Here is a 20172-nt window from a genome sequence, read left to right as displayed (position 1 = left end):
CTAGGACATCATTGGACAAGAGCATTCTGTAGTCAGTCAATCAGAGCAATAGTAATTTCTTTGGGCAAGAGCATTCTTTAGTTAATCAAGACCATAACAGGGCTAGAGCATTCGGTAGCACTGGAGCGGTCATAAGACTAGAACATTGTGTGGCCAATTAGAGCATGTTAAAGTCCCATATTTCCCAAAGTTCATACTATACAGTCCAATTTAATTTATTTACAGAAAAAGTACATTATTTCTGGTAATGGCAATCTATGACTAATTATATGTACTTATTTGATGCGTGCAGCTGTTGCTCCCACGGATCCACCACAAAGGCCCGGAAAATGTCCAGAATCAACATCGAAGGCCTGGATACCCTTCCGGGGCCATTGCTATCTTTTCGAATCATCTTACAGCAGAAACTGGGCTCAATCATCCTTGGAATGTCTTCGGCTTGGTAAGCCGTTGTTTTATCTATTAGGACCCTTTTGGCATCTTTCACATTTTATTTTCTAGTACATTGTTGCTCCTCTAGGGAGCCTGTTGCGTGTCTGCACACCAATTATTTTATTAGGGAGTTTTGAAGGAACCCCAATTTTAAATAGGCCAGTGGTGGGGGTGCTTTTCCTTACAGTCAATTGTACAATATTGTACCATATGAATTTATTATTCAAGGCCAGATCCAGGATAAAATGACATGATAAAAAAGGGTTTGGGTGGGGGAGGGGCGGTGTTAGTGGTGCCAGTGTACATGCTAAGAGAGCGGCAGGAGAGGGTGGGAATGGAATTAAAAATAGGCCCTGGCATTTAAAGTACGCAGGCCCACCATGGCGACAAAAGTGAAGGATGTAGTTGTGCGTGCGCCAAAGGCGCGCTCTGGAAATGAGTGTGTGGCCACTCAACAGGGGGCGTGTCCTTGAGTGTAGTGTACAACACCATATACAACTTCTACACATTATGCAACAAAATACTAGACCCCATTATACTTGCCCCTTACACATGATGCCAAATGGAATGAGCCAAAATTGACATAATGCCACATGGATTGAGCCAAAATTCAAATAATGCCACATGGATTGTGTCAAAATTCACATAATGCCACATGGATTGAGCCAAAATTTACATAATAACACACACGGATTGAGCCAAAATTCACATAATGCCAAATGGATTGTGTCAAAATTCACATAATGCCACACGGATTGAGCCAAATGCATAAAATGCCATACGGATTGAGCCAAAATTCACATAATGCCACATGGATTGAGCCAAAATTCACATAATGCCACACGGATTGAGCCAAAATTCACATAATGCCACACAGATTGGGAAAAAATTCACATAATGCCACATGGATTGAGCCAAAATTCCCATAATGCCACATTGATTGAGCCAAAATTCCCATAATGCCACACGGATTGAGACAAAATTTACATAATGCCACATGGATTGAGCCAGAATTCACATAATGCCACACAGATTAAGCCAAAATTCACAATACACTTCATAAACAGGGACATTGTCCACCAAAGGCTCACATTAAACATTTACACCATAATGTCCATTACACGTTAAGTTACACGCCATTATGTCCATTATGTGTTATGCCAAACACCATAATGCCTATTAAAAATTATGCTACATAAGTGCTGCTTCTCTACATGCTCATTGCCAGAGGTTCCATGCTCGTTGCCATGTGGGATTACATGCTCATTGCCAAGGGGGGATACATGCTCGTGGTAAATGGGGGACAGCCGCCGCCAGGCAGAAGTGATAGCCACTGACAGTGACAGAGCCTGGCTGTATTCAGAGCACTGCAGGTCCTGGCTGTTTGAAATAATTCCCAGGTTGGCCCCTTTTACACCAGCCTAGTCCCTGCATTTTCTGGTGTGAGGGGGAGAGAAAACCACCCCTCCCCCTTTAACCAGTTATCTCATTTAACCGGCTATATCTTCGGAACCAACTGACCCATTTACATGAGACAAGTATTAAATTGAAGAACTTTTGATCGGGCTTTGAATGATTTTGGTCCAGTGAAACTGGAACGTTTGGTTCCAGAGTAATCTGCCCTCAAAGAACATGAACAGCAATGAAATTACATTTCAAAAATAAAAAAATCGGTTTACACGCAATATCTCTGGAACCGATTGACCGATTGGACCAGCCTGATATCATAATGAAGGCCCAGCGATTTGGAATTGAATGAAATCAACCACAAGCTTCTGTGATGCCAGGGCGGGAACTGGCAGCCGTCGGAACCGGGTGGGGGTCGGAATTGACGGGTCCCATATAATCCTATGGGGAAAAAACGTTACAGGTTTGCCAGGCGATATCTCCGGTTCCCGGGGGGCTAGAGACACAGGGCTGGGCTCGTTGGAAAGCCCTGGTCCTCAGCTACAAAATAAATGACAGGGGGGCACGTGCCCAGGTGCCCCCCCTGAATCCGCCACTGTTCAAGGCCTTGGCAAAGCTGTTTTAGACAGTGAAACGTGTTCGCATAGATCCAATCTGAAATGCTTGTTAGCTTAAAATAGAAATGTGATTTTGATTGTTGACCTATTATTATACTGAGTCATCCCTGTGAGGCAATAAATTAGAATCTAACAAATTGTATTTGTGAGAGCCCAGCGGTGGGACTCTAGAAATTATCATTTGATTCTAATATATAAATACCCCACATGTCTGTTTGCTGTATACTTTAAAAAAATTGAACGCATTAGTATCAGCGACTAGTACATAGCACCAAGGGTCCATCATGTACATATGGTGGACCATTGGACCATCGAATGAGTGGTGTACCATGTGCTCCATTATAGGCACACACCACACCTTGAGGGGATTAGATACACACACAATCTATTCGCAGGCTATAACACAACAGGCATTTTTCAGATTGGTCTGTATGGAATTTTAATACACTAATTTTCTTCCTTTAAGCAAACTAAGTGTATATGTTTGTATGTTTGTGATTTTACCTCTACCTTTCACTGTTGTCCTAACTTCTGTATCATAATACATATAAAAAATAAACAAATACAAGTTATATTTTATTATATTCTCAATTACTAGCGCATTCCCCACCAAACAATCCCTTTTCTCTCCCCTCTGTAAACATTTTATTTTCTCCCATCATGTATTCGACCTTAAAATAGATTTATTTGGAAATTATAAACAGCACAAAATACTATGTTATGTAAAATTATATAAAAAAACCACAAGAATGCTAGTGACTTGGCCAACTGGAACATAAGAGAATAACTCATATTTGAACATCATTCTTTCTGTTTCATCTCCTGGCGTACACATATTATCCTGAAAAGTAGATTGCTTTATTTTTCTAGCTTCCTTCATCTATTTCTCATGGCCCAGCTCCGTTGTCTCTGTTGAGATCCAAAGTGCATTGAATCTAGATAAAAAGCCAACTCTTACTGTAAGTCAGAACAAGTTTATCTATAGAATCCTAGAATTAATAAAGGCAGCAGTATAGGCATACTTGCCATCACCCTGACAGCCGTTTCAGTGCCTGCATACCCTTCTCAAAGTGTTGCGGTCAGGGCAAAATATAAATATGCACCCTCCTACAAATACAGCACACTTCATCGGCGCTACCCTACACCTCCTTCCCACACACACTACCAGCCGCTATCCGGCACCCCCCACACATACACACACACACTACATCAGTGTTACTCTGCACCCCCCCCCCCCCCTGCACACTGCACTGCTGCCGCTACCATCTGTACCTCTCCCTTCACACACTACACTACTCTGGCTACCCGGCACCCCCCCCATCCCCACACTCACTCCACTATACTACTGCCGCTACCCTGTATCCCCCTGCACGCATACTACTTTGCTGCTGCCATGCACTCCTCTCACCATACACACTACATTAATTTACTGTGCGACCTTGATCCTCACTCCCCCCCCACACAACACTACCACTGCTACCCTGCGCACACTACACTATTGCCACTACCCCATACCTCCCCCACAAAAACTACATTATATTACTGCTGCTACCCTGCACACTACATCACTACTACTGTACTTTGCACCCTTCTCCCCTCAAAAAATTACACTATGACCACTACCATGCACCCCTCTTCCCGCACACACTACACTAACGCAACAACCCTACACCCCCCTCACTACACACTACAGCTGGAGCCGCTATCATAGACTCTATCACCATGCGCCATCCTCTGGATTCTGACAGAATGGGACGCATGAGCACGTACTCGATTCTGTCGGAAGACCTGCCTGTCTCCCTGAAGACAGGCAGGGAAGCACCCTTTACTTGTACTGCCCGCTCCCTGTCTGTCTCCCTGAAGCAGAGATGGTCAGTAAAGCACCTGGTCCCCTCTCCCCACCGCCTTGCTTATGAGGACGCACAAGTGAGTGAGCCGCTCGCTCGTCCCTGTCTGCCGACCCGCACATCGCTACCCTCCGCCAGTGCTTGTCAGCTAGTGGGATCTGGTAAGCATTCGGCAATGCTGAGGGCGGCTCCATCTGTACATTACTGCTTCTACCTTGCACCCCTCTCCCCACACACTATACTATACTACTGCTGCTACCCTGTACCCCCATACTGTATATTGCTGCTACCTTGCACCCCCTGCATACATTACACTACATTGGTTACATCTTCTCACCGTGTACACTACATTACTTTACTGTGCGACCTTGCTCCCCACACACACAAACACTACAGCTGCTACCCTGCACCCTCTCCCTGCACACATTGCACTATTGCCACTACCCTACACCCCCCTTAATACTACAATTTATTGCTGCTGATACCCTGCACCCTCCCTCCCTGCACACTACATCACCACTACTTGCACCCTTCTCCCTGCAAAAAATTACAATATGACCACTACCATGCACCCCTCCCTGCACACACTAAGCTAACGCTAATTACCCTACACCCCACTCTCGGTACACACTGCATTACTGTTGCTACTGTGCACCCCCTTCCCACACACTACACTATACTAGTGACACTACCCTGTACCCCCCTACATCTCTGTCACCCTGCACCCACTCCCTGCATGCATTACACTACCGCTGCAGCCAGCAGGAATACTGCACATCAGCAAGGTAGCAGAGCGGGTGGAGCATCTCTCTAGCACAGCGCATCCCTGCACCACATACCTTGCAGAGCGGCTAGTTCAGCCCTGGTACAGTAGTAGTTATGAAATGTCCAAGAGAGGCTGGATAAAAATAATTTTTTTGTTTATTTTGCTAATTTTTATCCAGCCACCTTGAAGTCCTCTAAATTTGGAAAAACAATGTCATTTTGATTTATCAGGAGACTCCATTTTTCACAAATAAGCATTTAAATTAATATTTGCCATTAATGAAACTGGGACTGCAGGTTCTGCACTAACATCTATCAGTAACATATATTATTACAGTATATTTTTATATATCAACTATGGCTAGTAGAATGCATTTTAATCCTATGTGAGGGAGTTTGTCTAGGTAAGAAAAATTATTCACTGTGATATTTATTATGTCTGAAATTATTATTATTATTTTTTTTAGGTGGCAGTTTACTGTCAGTTGAAGATTCGATGGAGTCGGATTTCGTATTCCACCATCTGGAGAATCTCCAAGACAGAGAGAGCACGTTTTGGGTGGGACTTTATAAGAATGTAGAAGGTACAGTATAGTAGTCTCTCAAACATTGATATTTTACATGTACATATAAGTGATTTTAACAAGGACCTGACTGGCAGTCTAGCAGTTTTTACAAATGCCAGAAGAGCCAATAGCTTGATATGCATTTCTGGCCAAGCAGCAAACAATGGCCGATTTCCCTAGTAGCGCCACAGCTGCTACAGTAGAATGGGTTGCCTTGGATTTAGATATTTCGTAATGCAAACTCATGCACGTGTCTGCACTCCCTCCCTTCTGCATGCAGCTGCCTCCCTCCTCGAGCTCCAAGATGGTGGAGGATAGTGCGGAGGGTCTGGTGGCATTGGTGGTCACCACAGTGATGGCCCGCTGCTCTGTGGAAGCCTAACTTCTTACCTGATGCAGTATGGTACTGCGCTGGACCTGCCTTTATTGATTTTCCCAGAGCTGGAAGAAACACTAAAGGAGAGTGGCATATTTAAGGGGGAGGATGAAGAAGGAGGAGCAGCAGGGCGGCTTGTTATGTTAAGGAGGAGAGGGGGAAATGCTGATTGCGAGGGATAGGGTAGCGGCCATCTGAGGGTGCAGGGTAGGGGGACTTAATCACTCTCACTTGAAGAGATCTGGCTGACATCCCCATCCTTTATCCCCTTATCATGCCACCTTCGGCCACCTTATCTTTCCCATTCACCTCATCTCTGACCATTACTTCATCTAAACACCTTATCTTCCCTATTTACCTCTGACTATCTCTGACTGTCACTCCCACTGACAGTATTATCTTCCTTGTTCAACCCATCCCTGACCATGCCTCCCTCTGACAACCTTATCTTCCCTGTTTACCTTTTCTCTTTCAATGGTCCTGGTGACACAGCTCAACACTGGGGATGTAGGAGGGTCCGAAGGAGCCAGGCACCTATCCTAAAGTTTTAGAGGGTAGGCTCCTCCCCTACTGCATCCTGGACTCTTCAGTTCGTGTTAGGTGCCCACTGGAGTGGGTGCTATTCTAAAGGGCTGCGGGAGCAGCCGAAGAATTAGAGTAGTTAGGGTTTTTTATTGTTTTATTAACTTTTCACTCTAGCTAGGTAGGCACAGTGTAAGGATTCTACTTAGTGAATCCTCACACTGCTAGCGCAGCAGGAGCTGACAGAAGCGCGTCCTGTCAGCTCGCTGTGCACAGGTGAGACGCTGTCTGGCCTCCCTGTGCAGCGCTTACAGCTTCTTTTAAGAAGCTGCCTGGGCTCCGGAGCGCTCTGAAACCAGCTTCACGCTAGGTGGGGATCATGGGGGACAGGCGCTCCGTGATGGCGGCGGCCATTTTCTGCGGAGCTTACACACTGAGCTCCTATTATGAGAGGACAGCAGTGTGTTACAGGCATGTTCCAAGTCTTCCCCAGCTGAGGGGGAGATACTGGAGCTAGGAGATCTTACTAAGGGAGCGGCTGTCTGGGGGTGGTTGGCGCCAAAAGTCACGGACCCCGCAGCAGCAGGGACTTGGTCTCTTCCCTCACTCTGTTTTGGCGCCATTTGGAACGCTTGCAGCGGAGCTGAGCTGGCTGACAGATCCTGACAGAGTGTTTGGATTTCCTGGGCATCGTTTCCCCCGCAGTTGAAACCGACAAGACAGATAAGTGGCTGGGTGCATTGACTCTGTATAAACGCTGTTGTACATTGAATGCACTGTGTGGTTACTTCACATAATGTCTGAGCAACAAGCTGTGGTTTTGGGGGAGGGAGCCCTTAATACATTGAGCGCTTGTAATGTATGTACACAAAAATTTGTACCTGAGCAGATGGCCAAGGGGGGCTTGTGTGTTGCTTGCGCTGCTGTGAGACCCATGGGGAGTGAACCCCAGAGGGCAGAGCAAATTGAACCCGCGTGGGCTAGTTCCCTGGGCAGGTCTGTTAATGCTTTAGTGCAATTGCTGGACAGACAGAGTGATGTCTTGGTAGATTCTCAGAGACCTATGCCATCATCTCAGCAGTCCTCTGGCTCCTTGCCTCTTACCCAGGCAGATCCTGCTTTAATACAGGTGATGCAGGATACTGCAAAGGGGATCAACAGGTTTAGTGACTTGCTAGACAAGATTGATGTTGATGCTGTGGGGACCCCTAAAAGGTCTTACTCGGTGCCTTTATTGGTAGATGAAGAGGAGGGAGCATATGCAGACATTCCCTGGGAGCAGGGTGATGATTCTGAAGATTCCTCAGCCGCAGGGGTGGAGGATTTGATTACTGCTGTTAAACAGGCTTTGAAATTGTCTGTAGAGGATAAGACTCCTGCTAAAGGTGTATTTAAACGGCAGCGCAAGGAAGCTGTTACCTTTCCTTCAGATGAAGGGTTACAGGATTTATTGGAAGGGGCTTGGAAAACGCCCGATAAAAGGCTGCAGATGCCTAAGAGATTCTTAAGTCTGTACCCCATGCCTGAGTCTCACGCGGAGCTCTGGGAAAAAGTCCCAGTGGTTGTTGCTTCTGTGGCACGTCTGTCAAAAGCTACTGTATTACCAGTGCAGGGGGGGGCAGCTTTTAAGGATCCGGTGGACAAAAAGCTGGAGGGTAACCTTAAAGCTATATTTGGAAGAGATTATTAAGCAGGCCACAGGTTGCAAAAGTACATTCCTGCCTGCCCCCGCAGCCAAGCAGACATCAAGGTTCTCTGCTTTCAGACCGTCCTTTCGGCCCTCCCCTAGAGGAGGTGCGTCCTTTCGAGGGCAGTCATTTAGAGGAAAATTTCAGTCCTCCAGGGGTAAGGCCCCAAAGTCAAAATTTGGTTCCTTTCATAAGAAACCTAACACCAAAGGAGAGGACAAACCCTCCGCATGACTGCCAGGGGATTTGCCCGGCGGTGGTCAAGGTGGGGGGGGCGTCTGTCACAGTTCAGGGACGCATGGGCATTACTAAACCAGGATTCCTGGGTATTAGACATTATAGCCCAGGGTTACAGAATTCCCTTCAAAGGTCTTCCTCCGAGAAGATTCATTCCCACACCACTACCAAAGGAGGCTCGGCTCCGAACGGCTCTCTTGGGAGCGGCTCACACTCTTTTAGAGAAGGGTGTGGTGATCCCGGTTCCCAGGGCGGAGTGGAAAAGAGGCTTTTATTCCACTCTGTTTCTGGTGCCCAAACCAGACGGGTCTTTCAGACCAATTCTGAATTTAAAGTCACTGAATGTCCATTTGTGGGTAGACCATTTCAAAATGGAGTCTCTACGGTCAGTGCTACTAAGCCTGGACCAGGGAGAATTTTTGGCGTCCATGGATGTCCAGGACGCGTACCTGCATGTCCCTATACACCCAGAACATCAGGCCCTGTTGAGGTTTGCGATAGGAAACCTGCACTTGCAATTCCAGGCGTTGCCCTTTGGACTGGCCACAGCGCCAAGGGTATTCACCAAAATAATGTCTGTAATGGCGGCTGTGCTTCGGCTGAGGGGAATCACGGTGATACCATATTTGGACGACCTGCTATTCAAAGCGGAGTCAGCAGACAGGTTGCAGAGTAATTTGGCAGAAGCCATCAGTTTTTTGCAGGCACACGGCTGGCTTTTAAACTTACAAAAGTCTCAGTTGGTGCCGTCACAGAGACTCCAATTCCTGGGAGTAATTCTGGATACCCACTTGCATCGGGTATTTTTACCAGAGGCAAAGGCCAGGGATCTGGCTGCCTTGGTCCAGGAGATACTCGGCTCTCGGAGCACATCAGTGTGGAGGTGTCTCAAGCTGCTGGGGAAGATGGTGGCGTCTTTCGAGACGTTGCAGTTTGCCAGGTTCCACTCTCGGGTGTTCCAGTGGAACATTTTGACGACTTGGTCAGGAAACACGCAGACCATGAAGTCAGAACAGATAGTGCTGTCTTCGGAAACTCGATCCTCCCTAAAATGGTGGACAGAGGTGGACTCCCTTCAGTGGGGTCGGTCCCTGCAGTCCTGGAGCTGGCTGGTAGTCACTACCGACGCCAGTCTCAGGGGCTGGGGGGCAGTAGTCTTGGACCTGCGTCTGCAGGGCTTGTGGACTCAAGAGGAATCTGCCTTACCGATCAACATCTTGGAACTGAGAGCTGTGTGGAAAGTGATTTCTCTGGCGGGAGACAGGTTACAGAGGCTTCCTTTAAGGATTCAGACCGACAACGCCACAGCTGTGGCGTATCTGAATCACCAGGGAGGCACACGCAGCAAACTGGCTATGTGGGAGGTATCCAGAATCCTCTTGTGGGCGGAACAGAATGTTCCAGCATTATCAGCTATATTCATACCAGGAGTGGAGAATATAGAGGCCGACTTCCTGAGCAGGGAGGAGCTGATGGAAGGGGAATGGAGCCTGAACTCACAGGTGTTTCACCAGATTACACGGAGGTGGGGAACTCCGGATGTGGACCTGATGGCATCCAGGTTCAACCATCAGGTACCCAGATTTTATGCCAGAACGAGGGACCCACTGGCAGAAGCAGTGGATGCCATGACTATCCCCTGGGAGGGGAATCTCCTTTATATCTTTCCACCATTTCCAATGCTGGCAAGGGTGTTGAAAAAGATACAGGCCCAGGCAAGCCCAGTGATTTTAGTGGCCGCAGATTGGCCAAGGAGGTCCTGGTACTCGAGGCTTCAGAGATTGTCTGTGGACTCGTGGCGTCTACCTCTGAGGTCAGACCTGCTAAAACAAGGACCGTTCAACCATCTGGATTCAGCTCGATTAATTTTGACGGCCTGGCTGTTGAAACCGCCATTTTGAGGAATAAAGGTTTCTCAGAGGCGGTGGTTAACACAATGATAAAAGCCAGAAAGTCAGTGTCCTCAGCTAATTATTATACGGTCTCGAAGACCTATATTCGATGGTGTGAAAGACAGAAGTCTCACACATCGCGCTTTAGATTGGCAAAAATGTTGGAATTTTTGCAGGATGGCTTTTCCTCCGGGTTGAGCCTTCAATCACTGAAAGTACAGATCTCGGCCTTGTCTATTTACTTCCAAAGAAGGATTGCATTATTACCAGAAGTACAGACCTTCCTGCAGGGGGTGTCTCGGTTGAAACCTCCCTACAAACAACCAGTAGCACCATGGGATTTATCTCTGGTGTTGGAGTGCCTTCAGAAGGCGCCTTTTGAACCATTGAGGTCGGCTGACCTTAAAATTCCTTACGTGGAAGCTAGTATTTTTGTTGGCAGTGGCGTCAGCAAAGAGAGTATCGGAGTTGGGAGCATTATCATGCAAGTCTCCCTTCCTTATATTTCACGATGATAGGGCTGTCCTTCGGACGGTTCCCCAATTTTTACCGAAAGTGGTCTCTGCTTTCCATCTAAATCAGGAGATAGTTCTGCCTGTGTTCCAACCCCCAGAGGGTTCAAGGAAAAGGGACAAATTGAGAAATTTGGATGTTGTGCGCGCCTTGCGCATTTATGTGGACAGAGTTAAGAGTGTCAGAAAGACTGATACTTTGCTAGTTTTGTATGACATACACAAAATTGGTTGGCCTGCTTCTAAGCAGACCATTGCTAGGTGGTTGCGTTCTGTTATAGCGTTTGCATATACTAAAGTTGGTAGGCCTGTACCGGCCAGGATTAATGCGCATACCACCAGGTCGGTTGCCACCTCTTGGGCGGTTCGACATGCGGCAACAGCTGAGCAAGTTTGCAGGGCTGCCACTTGGTCATCTGTTCATACCTTTGCCAAATTCTATAGGTTCCATGAGTTCACGTCGGAGGACGCATCATTCGGGCGAGCAGTAATGAGAGCTGCAGACCTGAGCGTACCCACCCAAAGGACCGGCTCTGGAACGTCCCAGTGTTGAGCTGTGTCACCAGGACCATTGAAAGAGAAAAAGGGATTTTTGTAAGAACTTACCGTTCGAATCCCTTTCTCTGATATGGTCCTGGTGACACAGCGATCCCTCCCTTACGCTCAGTAAGTATGCCAGGTTCATGATGTTTCATGTTATATGGTTAAAAGTTATTTTTGAAAAATGTGCATATAATATGTGCAGGCGTTTGTACTGAGTTAATGTATTCCAGTAGCTTTGAAAGATTGAACTGAAGAGTCCGGGATGCAGTAGGGGAGGAGCCTACCCTCTAAAGCTTTAGGATAGGTGCCTGGCTCCTTCGGACCCTCCTACATCCCCAGTGTTGAGCTGTGTCACCAGGACCATATCAGAGAAAGGGATTCGAACGGTAAGTTCTTACAAAAATCCCTTTATCTCTGACCATCACTCCCCTCCAGTTTTATCTTTGCAATACCCCCTAATTCTTGACTGTGCCTCCCTCCAACAACCTCATCTTACCTATAGGTCCCATCCCTAACTTAATCTGGCAACTTCATCTTCCGTATACGCAAACCCTGACCGTCACTTCCTCAAAACAACCTTATATTTCCTATAAACCCTCTTCTGTTCATCTGACAAGATTTTCTTGCTTATACAAACTTAATTTATTACTGAGATCTCCTCTGACAACCTTCTCTTCTCTGCTCTTCAACCATTCATGGCCATAAACCTTGGTCTGGGTGTTTGTGGACAAAGCTACTGCAGAGACCACTGGTGGCCAAAGGAAGCACATCTCTCTCTCTGCCATCTCCCCTTGCCTCCAGTTTCCACCCCACGCCGTTAAAAAAAGAAAAAAAAAACACTTTAACACATTTTTTTACACAGGACCATGCACAGATCTCAATGATCTGTGCAGGGTTCTGGCCAATTTGCATTTCAGAACCTGGCTTAAAGGTTTGGTGATTTTTAGACACATTTTCCCGAATTTGCATCTCATTAAATATGCAAATTGTATACTTTTCAACGGGAAAACATCTGGATGCGAGTTCCAGCGCGACTAAAAATTGCACTTTCAGAAAGTGCGATTTCGCGGAAAAATATGCGGTTTTTGCCATTTTTTGCATCTCATTAAATATGCGAATTCGGGAAAGAGTGCGATTTCGGCAGTTATTGGCGAAAAAATTCGCAAAAATCACATTTTCACCTCTCATTAAATGTCACCCAATATTCCAAGTGTGGTCTCACCAATGCCTTGAAAAGAAGCACTATCACATTGGCATCCCTTGAATCCATACCCCTTTCAATGCATGCCAGTGTCCGGTTTGCACTTGAGCAGTGTGCACTATTACCCAATTTTTCATCTATGATGACCCCAAGTCCTTCTCTACAACAGAATTTCCTATAATAACTCAATTTAGCCTATAAGTAGCATGTTCATTTTTGTTCCCATAATGAATTACTTTACATTTTTCAACGTTTTCAACGTTAAAATGAATTTTTCACCTTTCCGCCCACTTTTCCAGTTTATTTAAGTCACTTTGTAGTGTTTCCACATCCTCTTCTGAGTTATTTTCTTACTCAATTTAGTGTCATCTGCAAATATTGCAATTTTACTCACTAGGGGCCTTATTTTGGTTCATTCTTTCTGACAAAATCCTTCTTAGATGGACAAAACCATGTGCACTGCAGGGGGGCAGATGTAACATGTGCAGAGAGAATTAGATTTGGGTGAGTTATTTTGTTTCTGTGCAGGGAAAATACTGACTGCTTTATTTTTACACTGCAATATAGATCTCACTTTGAAGAAAAACCCCACCCAAATCTAATTCTCTCTGCACATGTTACATCTGCCCCACCTGCAGTGCACATGGTTTTGCCCATCTAAGAAGTATTTTGTCAGAAAGAATGAACCAAAATAAGGCCCCATGTTACTTCCAATATCATTAATGAATATATTAAAAAAGGTGGGTCCCAATAATGAACCTTGCGGGACTCCACTTTGGACCCTACCCTATGAGGAATGTATAACATTTACCACCACTCTGTCCCTGATTGTGCAACCAGTTTTTAATCCAATTACAAATTTTACCTAACCCTAAATTACCTAGTGCAGGGGTTCCCAAACTTTTTGGAATCATGGCACCCCGAAGCATCAGAATTATTTTGCGGCACCCCTAGGCTACAGGTTTCTCATTGAGAAAGTTAAAAACAAATATTAAGTTAAATATATTGTGTTTATATCTCATCCTTAGGATCAGTAATGTGGTAATAGACAGTATTCACTTCTGTTTGTGCACAATTTGACTATAATGTTAGACTTAAATAACTTGAATTGATCCTGGACCACCAACCCAGGGCACCCCTGCAAGTCCTCCAAGGCACCCCAGGGTGCCGCGGCACACAGTTTGGGAACCCCTGACCTAGTGTCATTAATAACCTTTTATGAGGCACCGTGTCATAGAAACATAGAATTTGACGACAGATAAGAACCACTTGGCCCATCTAGTCTGCCCCTTTTTAAACATGTTACCTCAAACCATATTTGATCCTTATTTTTTTGTAAGGATATCATTATGCCTATCTCAAGCATGTTTAAATTGTTCTACTGTATTTGCCTCTATCACCACTGATGGGAGGCTAGTCCACTTATCTACTACTCTTTCTGTGAATTAATTCTTCCTCAAATTTCCCCTGATTCTTCCTCCCTCTAGTTTCAGTGCATGTCCTCATGTTCTGTTGCTCCTCTTCCTGTGAAGAATGTCTCCCGCCTGTACCTTGTTAAAACCCTTGACATATTTGAAAGTTTCTATCATGTCCCCCCTTTCCCTTCTCTGCTCTAAAGTATACTGTACATATTAAGATCTTTTAGTCTTTCCTGGTACGTTTTGTGATGTAGGCCATGCACCATTTTTGCCCTTCTTTGTACAGTCTCTAATATATTTATATCCTTCTGGAGATATGGCCTCCAGATCTGAACACAGTACTCTGGATGAGGTCATACCAATGACCTATACAGTGGCATTATTACTTCTTTCTTTCTACTGCTGATACCTTTCCCCATGCAACCAAGCATCTGACTTCTTCATTGCTTTGTTACCTCTCTTCCTCAGTAGTTTCCATTATAGTGCCATTTATGCTGGTACTCCACTTGTAACCTTTCCCCTCCACTGACTGTACTCCGTTTACTACAACTCTCTGTTTTGAGTTTTCTGTCCTGCAACCAAGATCTTTTCCAATAAACTATCTTCGAATCCAGTCCCAAGCTTTCAAGTTTATTTAAAGGTCTGTGATGTGGGACAGTGTCAAAAGCCTTACTAAAGTCTAGATAAGCTACATCTACTACACATCCCAGCATGCCTTGCATCAGTTTCAGCATGGCCATATAGCAAAACTAAGGCAAGGCATGCTGGGATGTGTAGTTCATCAACAGCTGGAGGGCCGCTTATTGCCCACTCCTGATCTAGAGAGTCATCCATTGCCGTCTTCCCCCTGTGCACACAATGAAGAAGTACTGTAATTGCTGATTTTACTTTATAGCATTAATTAACCCCTTGAGTGGTATTCCTGGAGACTTTCCGGGCTCAGCTGTGCTGCCGCAGTGGGCTGTCCCGGAAAATCTCCGGGCATACCACTAATATACAATAGGTGCGCGCCAGTGGTGTCCAGGTGTGCACCACTGGTGCAGCACCTCTAGTGCCCACCCAACGCCACAAACCTTGTCCCCCCCATCACCTTTGCTCCGGCGATCGGTATGCCGGAGCTCCCCTGACCCGCCAGCCAGCCAGCTAGCCGCCCGTCACTCATTTTACAGTGACGTCGGAGGCAGGCTTGGGTATGGTCGGCGCGGCTCGGGGGAACTCAGGAGCGCTCAGGCACCCGAGTCCTCCCGAGCCGCCGCGATCATCCCCCAGCCTGCCACCGACGTCACTGCTGAATGTGACAGGCAGCCGGCTAAGGCAGCAACGGCAGCTCCGGCGTACTAACACCGGAGCAGAGGTGAGGGAGGGGGGCTTACAAATTCCTGTGATGGGTTTTGCTGGGGCAGGATAAACCTGCGCTGGTAGGTTTATCCTGCCCCAGCAAAACCCACCACTCAAGGGGTTAAGTTCAAAGCCACAAAGTCTGTTGCATCTTACACACTGAAGCGATTCCAGGCAGACTTTCTGCTTCACAATGACGAAATCGCCATACATCACTCAGTGTGTATGTGTGATTGGAGCGCTCCCATAGATGCTAGTGACAGTCACTGGGTTTGAGGTGCCGCACATCAGACCTGGCAATAAGGCTCGTGACCTTGTTTATGCTAATGAAGGGTAGAACATGACCCTTCATAAAGCTTCTGTGCTCCAGCGGAATATCATAACATTATTATATTAGGAAATAACTGTGTTTACTTCTAGATAAGTGGCTGTGGTTGGACAATGCGCCATTGGACTTTGTGAACTGGAATTTCGGTGAACCATCCGAGCAAACAGATGAACAGTGTGTGGAAGTCTATTCCACAAAAGGGACATGGAATAACATGTATTGCTCCTCTTACAGGGGATACATTTGTAAGAAATTAAAAAGTAAGTAACTGTGGGCTCCGCCCATCCTTACCCGTATTGTGCTCGGCCAATCTCAGCATCTGGCAATGGGGACCGGGGAAGCTGCACATGCAGATATCCTTAGACCTATGATACACTTGCTGCTATACACAGTGATTGATATCTCAGGGACTTGTTTTTCTCTATTCTGTTTCATCCACCACCTATTTTAGCCAACAATAATGTAGAGAAATAATAGGCTCCTTGGTGTGGTGGTGCAGGTGGGTTATCCCATGGCAGAAAGTTTTGGTATAATACCAAGCAATTGGAAAGGTATTTACCCTGTTTGTAAGTCCAGTCCATCTGATTGGATCCAGGTTAAGCAAGTGGTCCTCGCATGGGCTTTGTCAACGGAGACTGTGGTCACTACTAAAGCGACATGGCAGTGGCTCAATGGTGTAGATGCAGTGTTGTCAAACTCATGGTCCTCCAGCTGTTATGGAACTACACATTCCAGCATACCCTGCCTCAGATTTTATATAACAGTTTGCTAAATCTGTGGCAGAGCATGCTGGGACATGTGGTTCCACAACAGCTGCAGGGCCATGAGTTTGACAGCACTTGTGTACAGGCTCACACCTTCCTCAGGAGCAGTATGGGAATGAGGGGCAGGTTTATTAAGCTCAGTGAAGTGATAAAGTGTCTGGTTTTTATCACCGGCCAACAGGAATTTTGGGCCTTATTTTGGTTCACTCTTTCTGACAAAATCCTTCTTAGATGGACAAAACCATGTGCACTGCAGGTGGGGCAGATGTTACTTGTGCAGAGAGAATTAGATTTGGGTGGGGTTTTACTTCAAAGTGAGATGTATATTGCAGTGTAAAAATAAAGCAGTCAGTATTTACCCTGCACAGAAAAAAATAACTCACCCAAATCTAATTCTCTCTGCACATTTTACATCTGCCCCCCTGCAGTGCACATGGTTTTGTCCATCTAAGAAGGATTTTGTCAGAAAGAGTGAACCAAAATAAGGCCCTTTGTCAGTTCCGGGCCCCTCAATTTCTGGCGGCAGCCCTGCCGGTCAATCATCTCCTAACTGTGAAGTTACAGGCTTGATTTGAAAAATGACAGGTAGGAGCTGATTCGCCGGTGATAAAAACCAGACACTGCCTGCGGGATCATACATCACACCATCATCGTGCTGAAATACCACATAATGTTCACACAATCGATCCCATGATCGTGCATTCAGGCCTAGAATCATTCTGATGTATGTGCAGCTTTAGACATCTGTTGTGCACTTTAGCAGAAGATGAGAACAGTAAGAAAAGCCCTGAAACAGAAGTTTTCAAGTATAAATTCAGATTCAAATATTTTTTATTCTTTGAATGAACAATGATTAGAGAGAATTGTGTTTAATCTGTTGTATTTTATATTTCTAGCCCCCATTCCCACAGAGAAGCCAATCGCAAAGCCAGGTACAGAACATCTTTTCTCTCTAAGACTTTTGCTTCAATTAATGTAAAAAGACAAAAGGGGTGATAAAATAAGTGTTCAAATGCGTTCACACATAAAAAACTTATAGCCATGGAGGCATTACTTTTCAATCCAGCCTTGTATTATGCCCATCCTCTGTATATTGGGATTAATTCATGTTTGTAAGGAATGGGTGATTAGCATGCAATGGAGAGATTATCGGCAGACAGTGCATGTGCTGTGATCGCAACGCGCATGCAAGAAGGCCCATAGTGCCAATATTCTCCACAGTACTGTACAATCATAGTGGGGAATTTTTTTAATGATGTTTGATTGCACACATCCCTAAGAATTACCTCAATGGGCTGTGAAAGAAAACGTGCAATGTTGGTATCTATAATGTGTTGGCATTCCAACCATTACCACAGAGTTCTGCTACTGTCGATCATCGATAATTGAATTCCCCCTATATCTCTCACACATATACATCGGTCCCTGCCCATGTGGATCTTACTGGCAGAGAAAGGCACCCATTTAATGCATCGTTTTGCAAAGTTATATGGGATAATGAATGATACATGTGATTGCTTCTGGTTTTAATCATCGTTTTCAATTTACAGAAGAAACAAAGACAGATGCACCTTCACGTGGCATGACGGGTGGTGTGGTTATTCTTGTCATTCTTGTCGTTGCTGGAACCACCATTGCAGTGTACTATGTATATAGAAGAAAGCAAAACAAGCCTCCTCCGGACAGCAATTTCGACAACTCGTTATACTTTAATGGCAGCCGTGTACCCCCCACACATGATACAAATGTTCTAGTGGAAAATATTGAGCAAAATGAACGTGCTATTTCTTAGTACCATTAAAAACTTTCCATGAAGGTAAAATTATTCCTAGGCTTTTACAGAGGTTTACATTATTATTCCAAACAAAAGTGAGAAGCGCAGTTCGGGTTCATAGGTGAGCCTGGTTCCACCCAATAAAATGTCATTTAAAAATAAAATAAAAACAAAACTTGCTGAGAAATAATGTTTTGTACATAAAAGGCATTCAAGCAAATTACGTACCAGTCTCTCAGAGGTGGCCATTTTGTAGAAAGAACCAATATTTATGAGGGTGTGCTGTCTCTGAGGTTAGAGGCATGTTGCGCCTCATGTCTCAAGCTGGGGTGATGTTACTAGTTCCGATTGAATTATACAGCATGCTGTTTTCAGCCCAGGAAATGGCTGTTCCATTTTGTACACCTTAAAAAATAGAACATAATAGGACCCATCACTTCATGTTTTCATTCCTAATTATAAAATGGAGCCTGTAGTGTATGGGGTATCTGCTTCCTCACATCTTGCTTCCTCAAATGAAACACCTTGAGGTCTATGGCATGGACAGTATTACCGCACCAAAACCTTGTGTACTATGGATTGACACTAGACTCGCCATATTGCAACATAAAACGTTAGGTGCTTTTTGTGTACCACTACTTCAGATGCCGCTGACTGCTGTAACAGAACACAATAAATACTGCAGTGTTCCTTTTATAACCTTAGGAAGCGAAGGTTGTGTCTCCTCCTCTGCCAGCAATCACTAATCATCATAATTATAGCACAGAGAGAAATTCCAGTTGTCTGTTGTTCATAATGATTGTTACAGATGATGTGTAAAATAAAATGTTTCTTTTATTTTTGTCTGTGCATAATTTATTTTGTTGTTTCAGCAAACATTTTTTGGGGGGCTTTAATACTCGTTGGCACCTGCACCCTTGCGGTGGTGGTGGCGGTGGCGTGGGGGGGGGGAGTTGAGAGATCACATGTCACTTGCTGTTCTGCTTAGCAAAGCAGCGGTGAATAAATGAGAGGGACAGGGGGCTTGACAGCAGCTCAGACAGCACTGTCTATATCTGCACAGTGATGGACCTGCCCCCTTTTGCTAAGACCGTTCCCTTGCAGGACGGCACTCCAGCGATATCCAAGAAAACCCCGTTATGCTCTTCCAAGACTCTGGGGGTAATTCAGACCTGATTGTATGGCTGCAAATTCACACAGCAACTGATTATTGATGGACTGTGCATGCATACGTGCCACAGTACGCATGCGCGACACCGTCCTGCGATGAAAGCCTGATACTTTTTGTAATCACTGGTTGTACACAAGGTGATTAACAGGAAGTAGGCGTATGTACGACTTCCGGACACGCCTCCCATGTGAGGAGACGGAGGCAGCAGAGCTCCGTTACAACCCCAGCTCTAAATGGAACCTAAACAAGCCTGAAAAATCTAACCCGCACTGCAAAATGAACAGAGACTCTGACTAAATACCTACGAGCCCTCTCAAACACAGAGATACAGCAAAAAGACACCGAACCCGTACCGCTACGAACACAGACTTGCCATAAACCGCGGAGCCGGGAGCTGCCTCCTGCAGCTTCGCGGGTTGAGGGGGGCCAAACAGCAACACCGGGCGGCGGGTGAGGACGGCCGTCGGCAAGGAAGAGGATAGGCGGTGAGATTGGAGCCAGAGGCAGAAGCTTGAGACGGAGTGGACAGCCCTGGCAGCACACCGCTGCTTCCCTCTTAGACTGTCACAGAGACCCGGGCAACGTCGGAGCTCAAACTACAGACCTGTAATTGCTTAAGAAACCTCGGAGCCGGGAGCTGCCTCCAGCAGCTTTGCGGGTTGAGGTGGGCCAAACAGCAATAACTGGCGGCGAGTAAGGACGGCCGCCGGTGAGGGAGAGAAGAGGACAGGCTGTAGGAGGAAGGAGGAGGAGGCTCGGGACGGAATAGACAGC

General features: G+C 45.8%; 1 protein-coding gene across 1 annotated transcript in view; it reads left to right on the top strand.

The window, feature by feature from the left end:
- LOC146081230 (macrophage mannose receptor 1-like) overlaps nucleotides 1-19064 on the top strand; it is a 146663-nt gene extending 127599 nt beyond the window's left edge. The window contains exons 26-30 of the mRNA XM_083189335.1: nucleotides 293-442; nucleotides 5536-5652; nucleotides 15782-15949; nucleotides 17350-17385; nucleotides 18004-19064. Of these exons, the coding sequence (XP_083045461.1) occupies nucleotides 293-442; nucleotides 5536-5652; nucleotides 15782-15949; nucleotides 17350-17385; nucleotides 18004-18245 (713 nt within the window). The 3' untranslated portion in view covers nucleotides 18246-19064. The remainder of the gene's footprint in view (nucleotides 1-292; nucleotides 443-5535; nucleotides 5653-15781; nucleotides 15950-17349; nucleotides 17386-18003) is intronic.
- The last annotated feature ends 1108 nt before the right edge of the window (nucleotides 19065-20172 follow it).

The sequence above is a fragment of the Crinia signifera genome, chromosome 5 (assembly GCF_055691185.1).
Source record: "Crinia signifera chromosome 5, ASM5569118v1, whole genome shotgun sequence".
In the NCBI taxonomy this organism is placed as follows: domain Eukaryota; kingdom Metazoa; phylum Chordata; class Amphibia; order Anura; family Myobatrachidae; genus Crinia; species Crinia signifera.
This window is presented reverse-complemented; position numbering and strand designations above follow the sequence as displayed.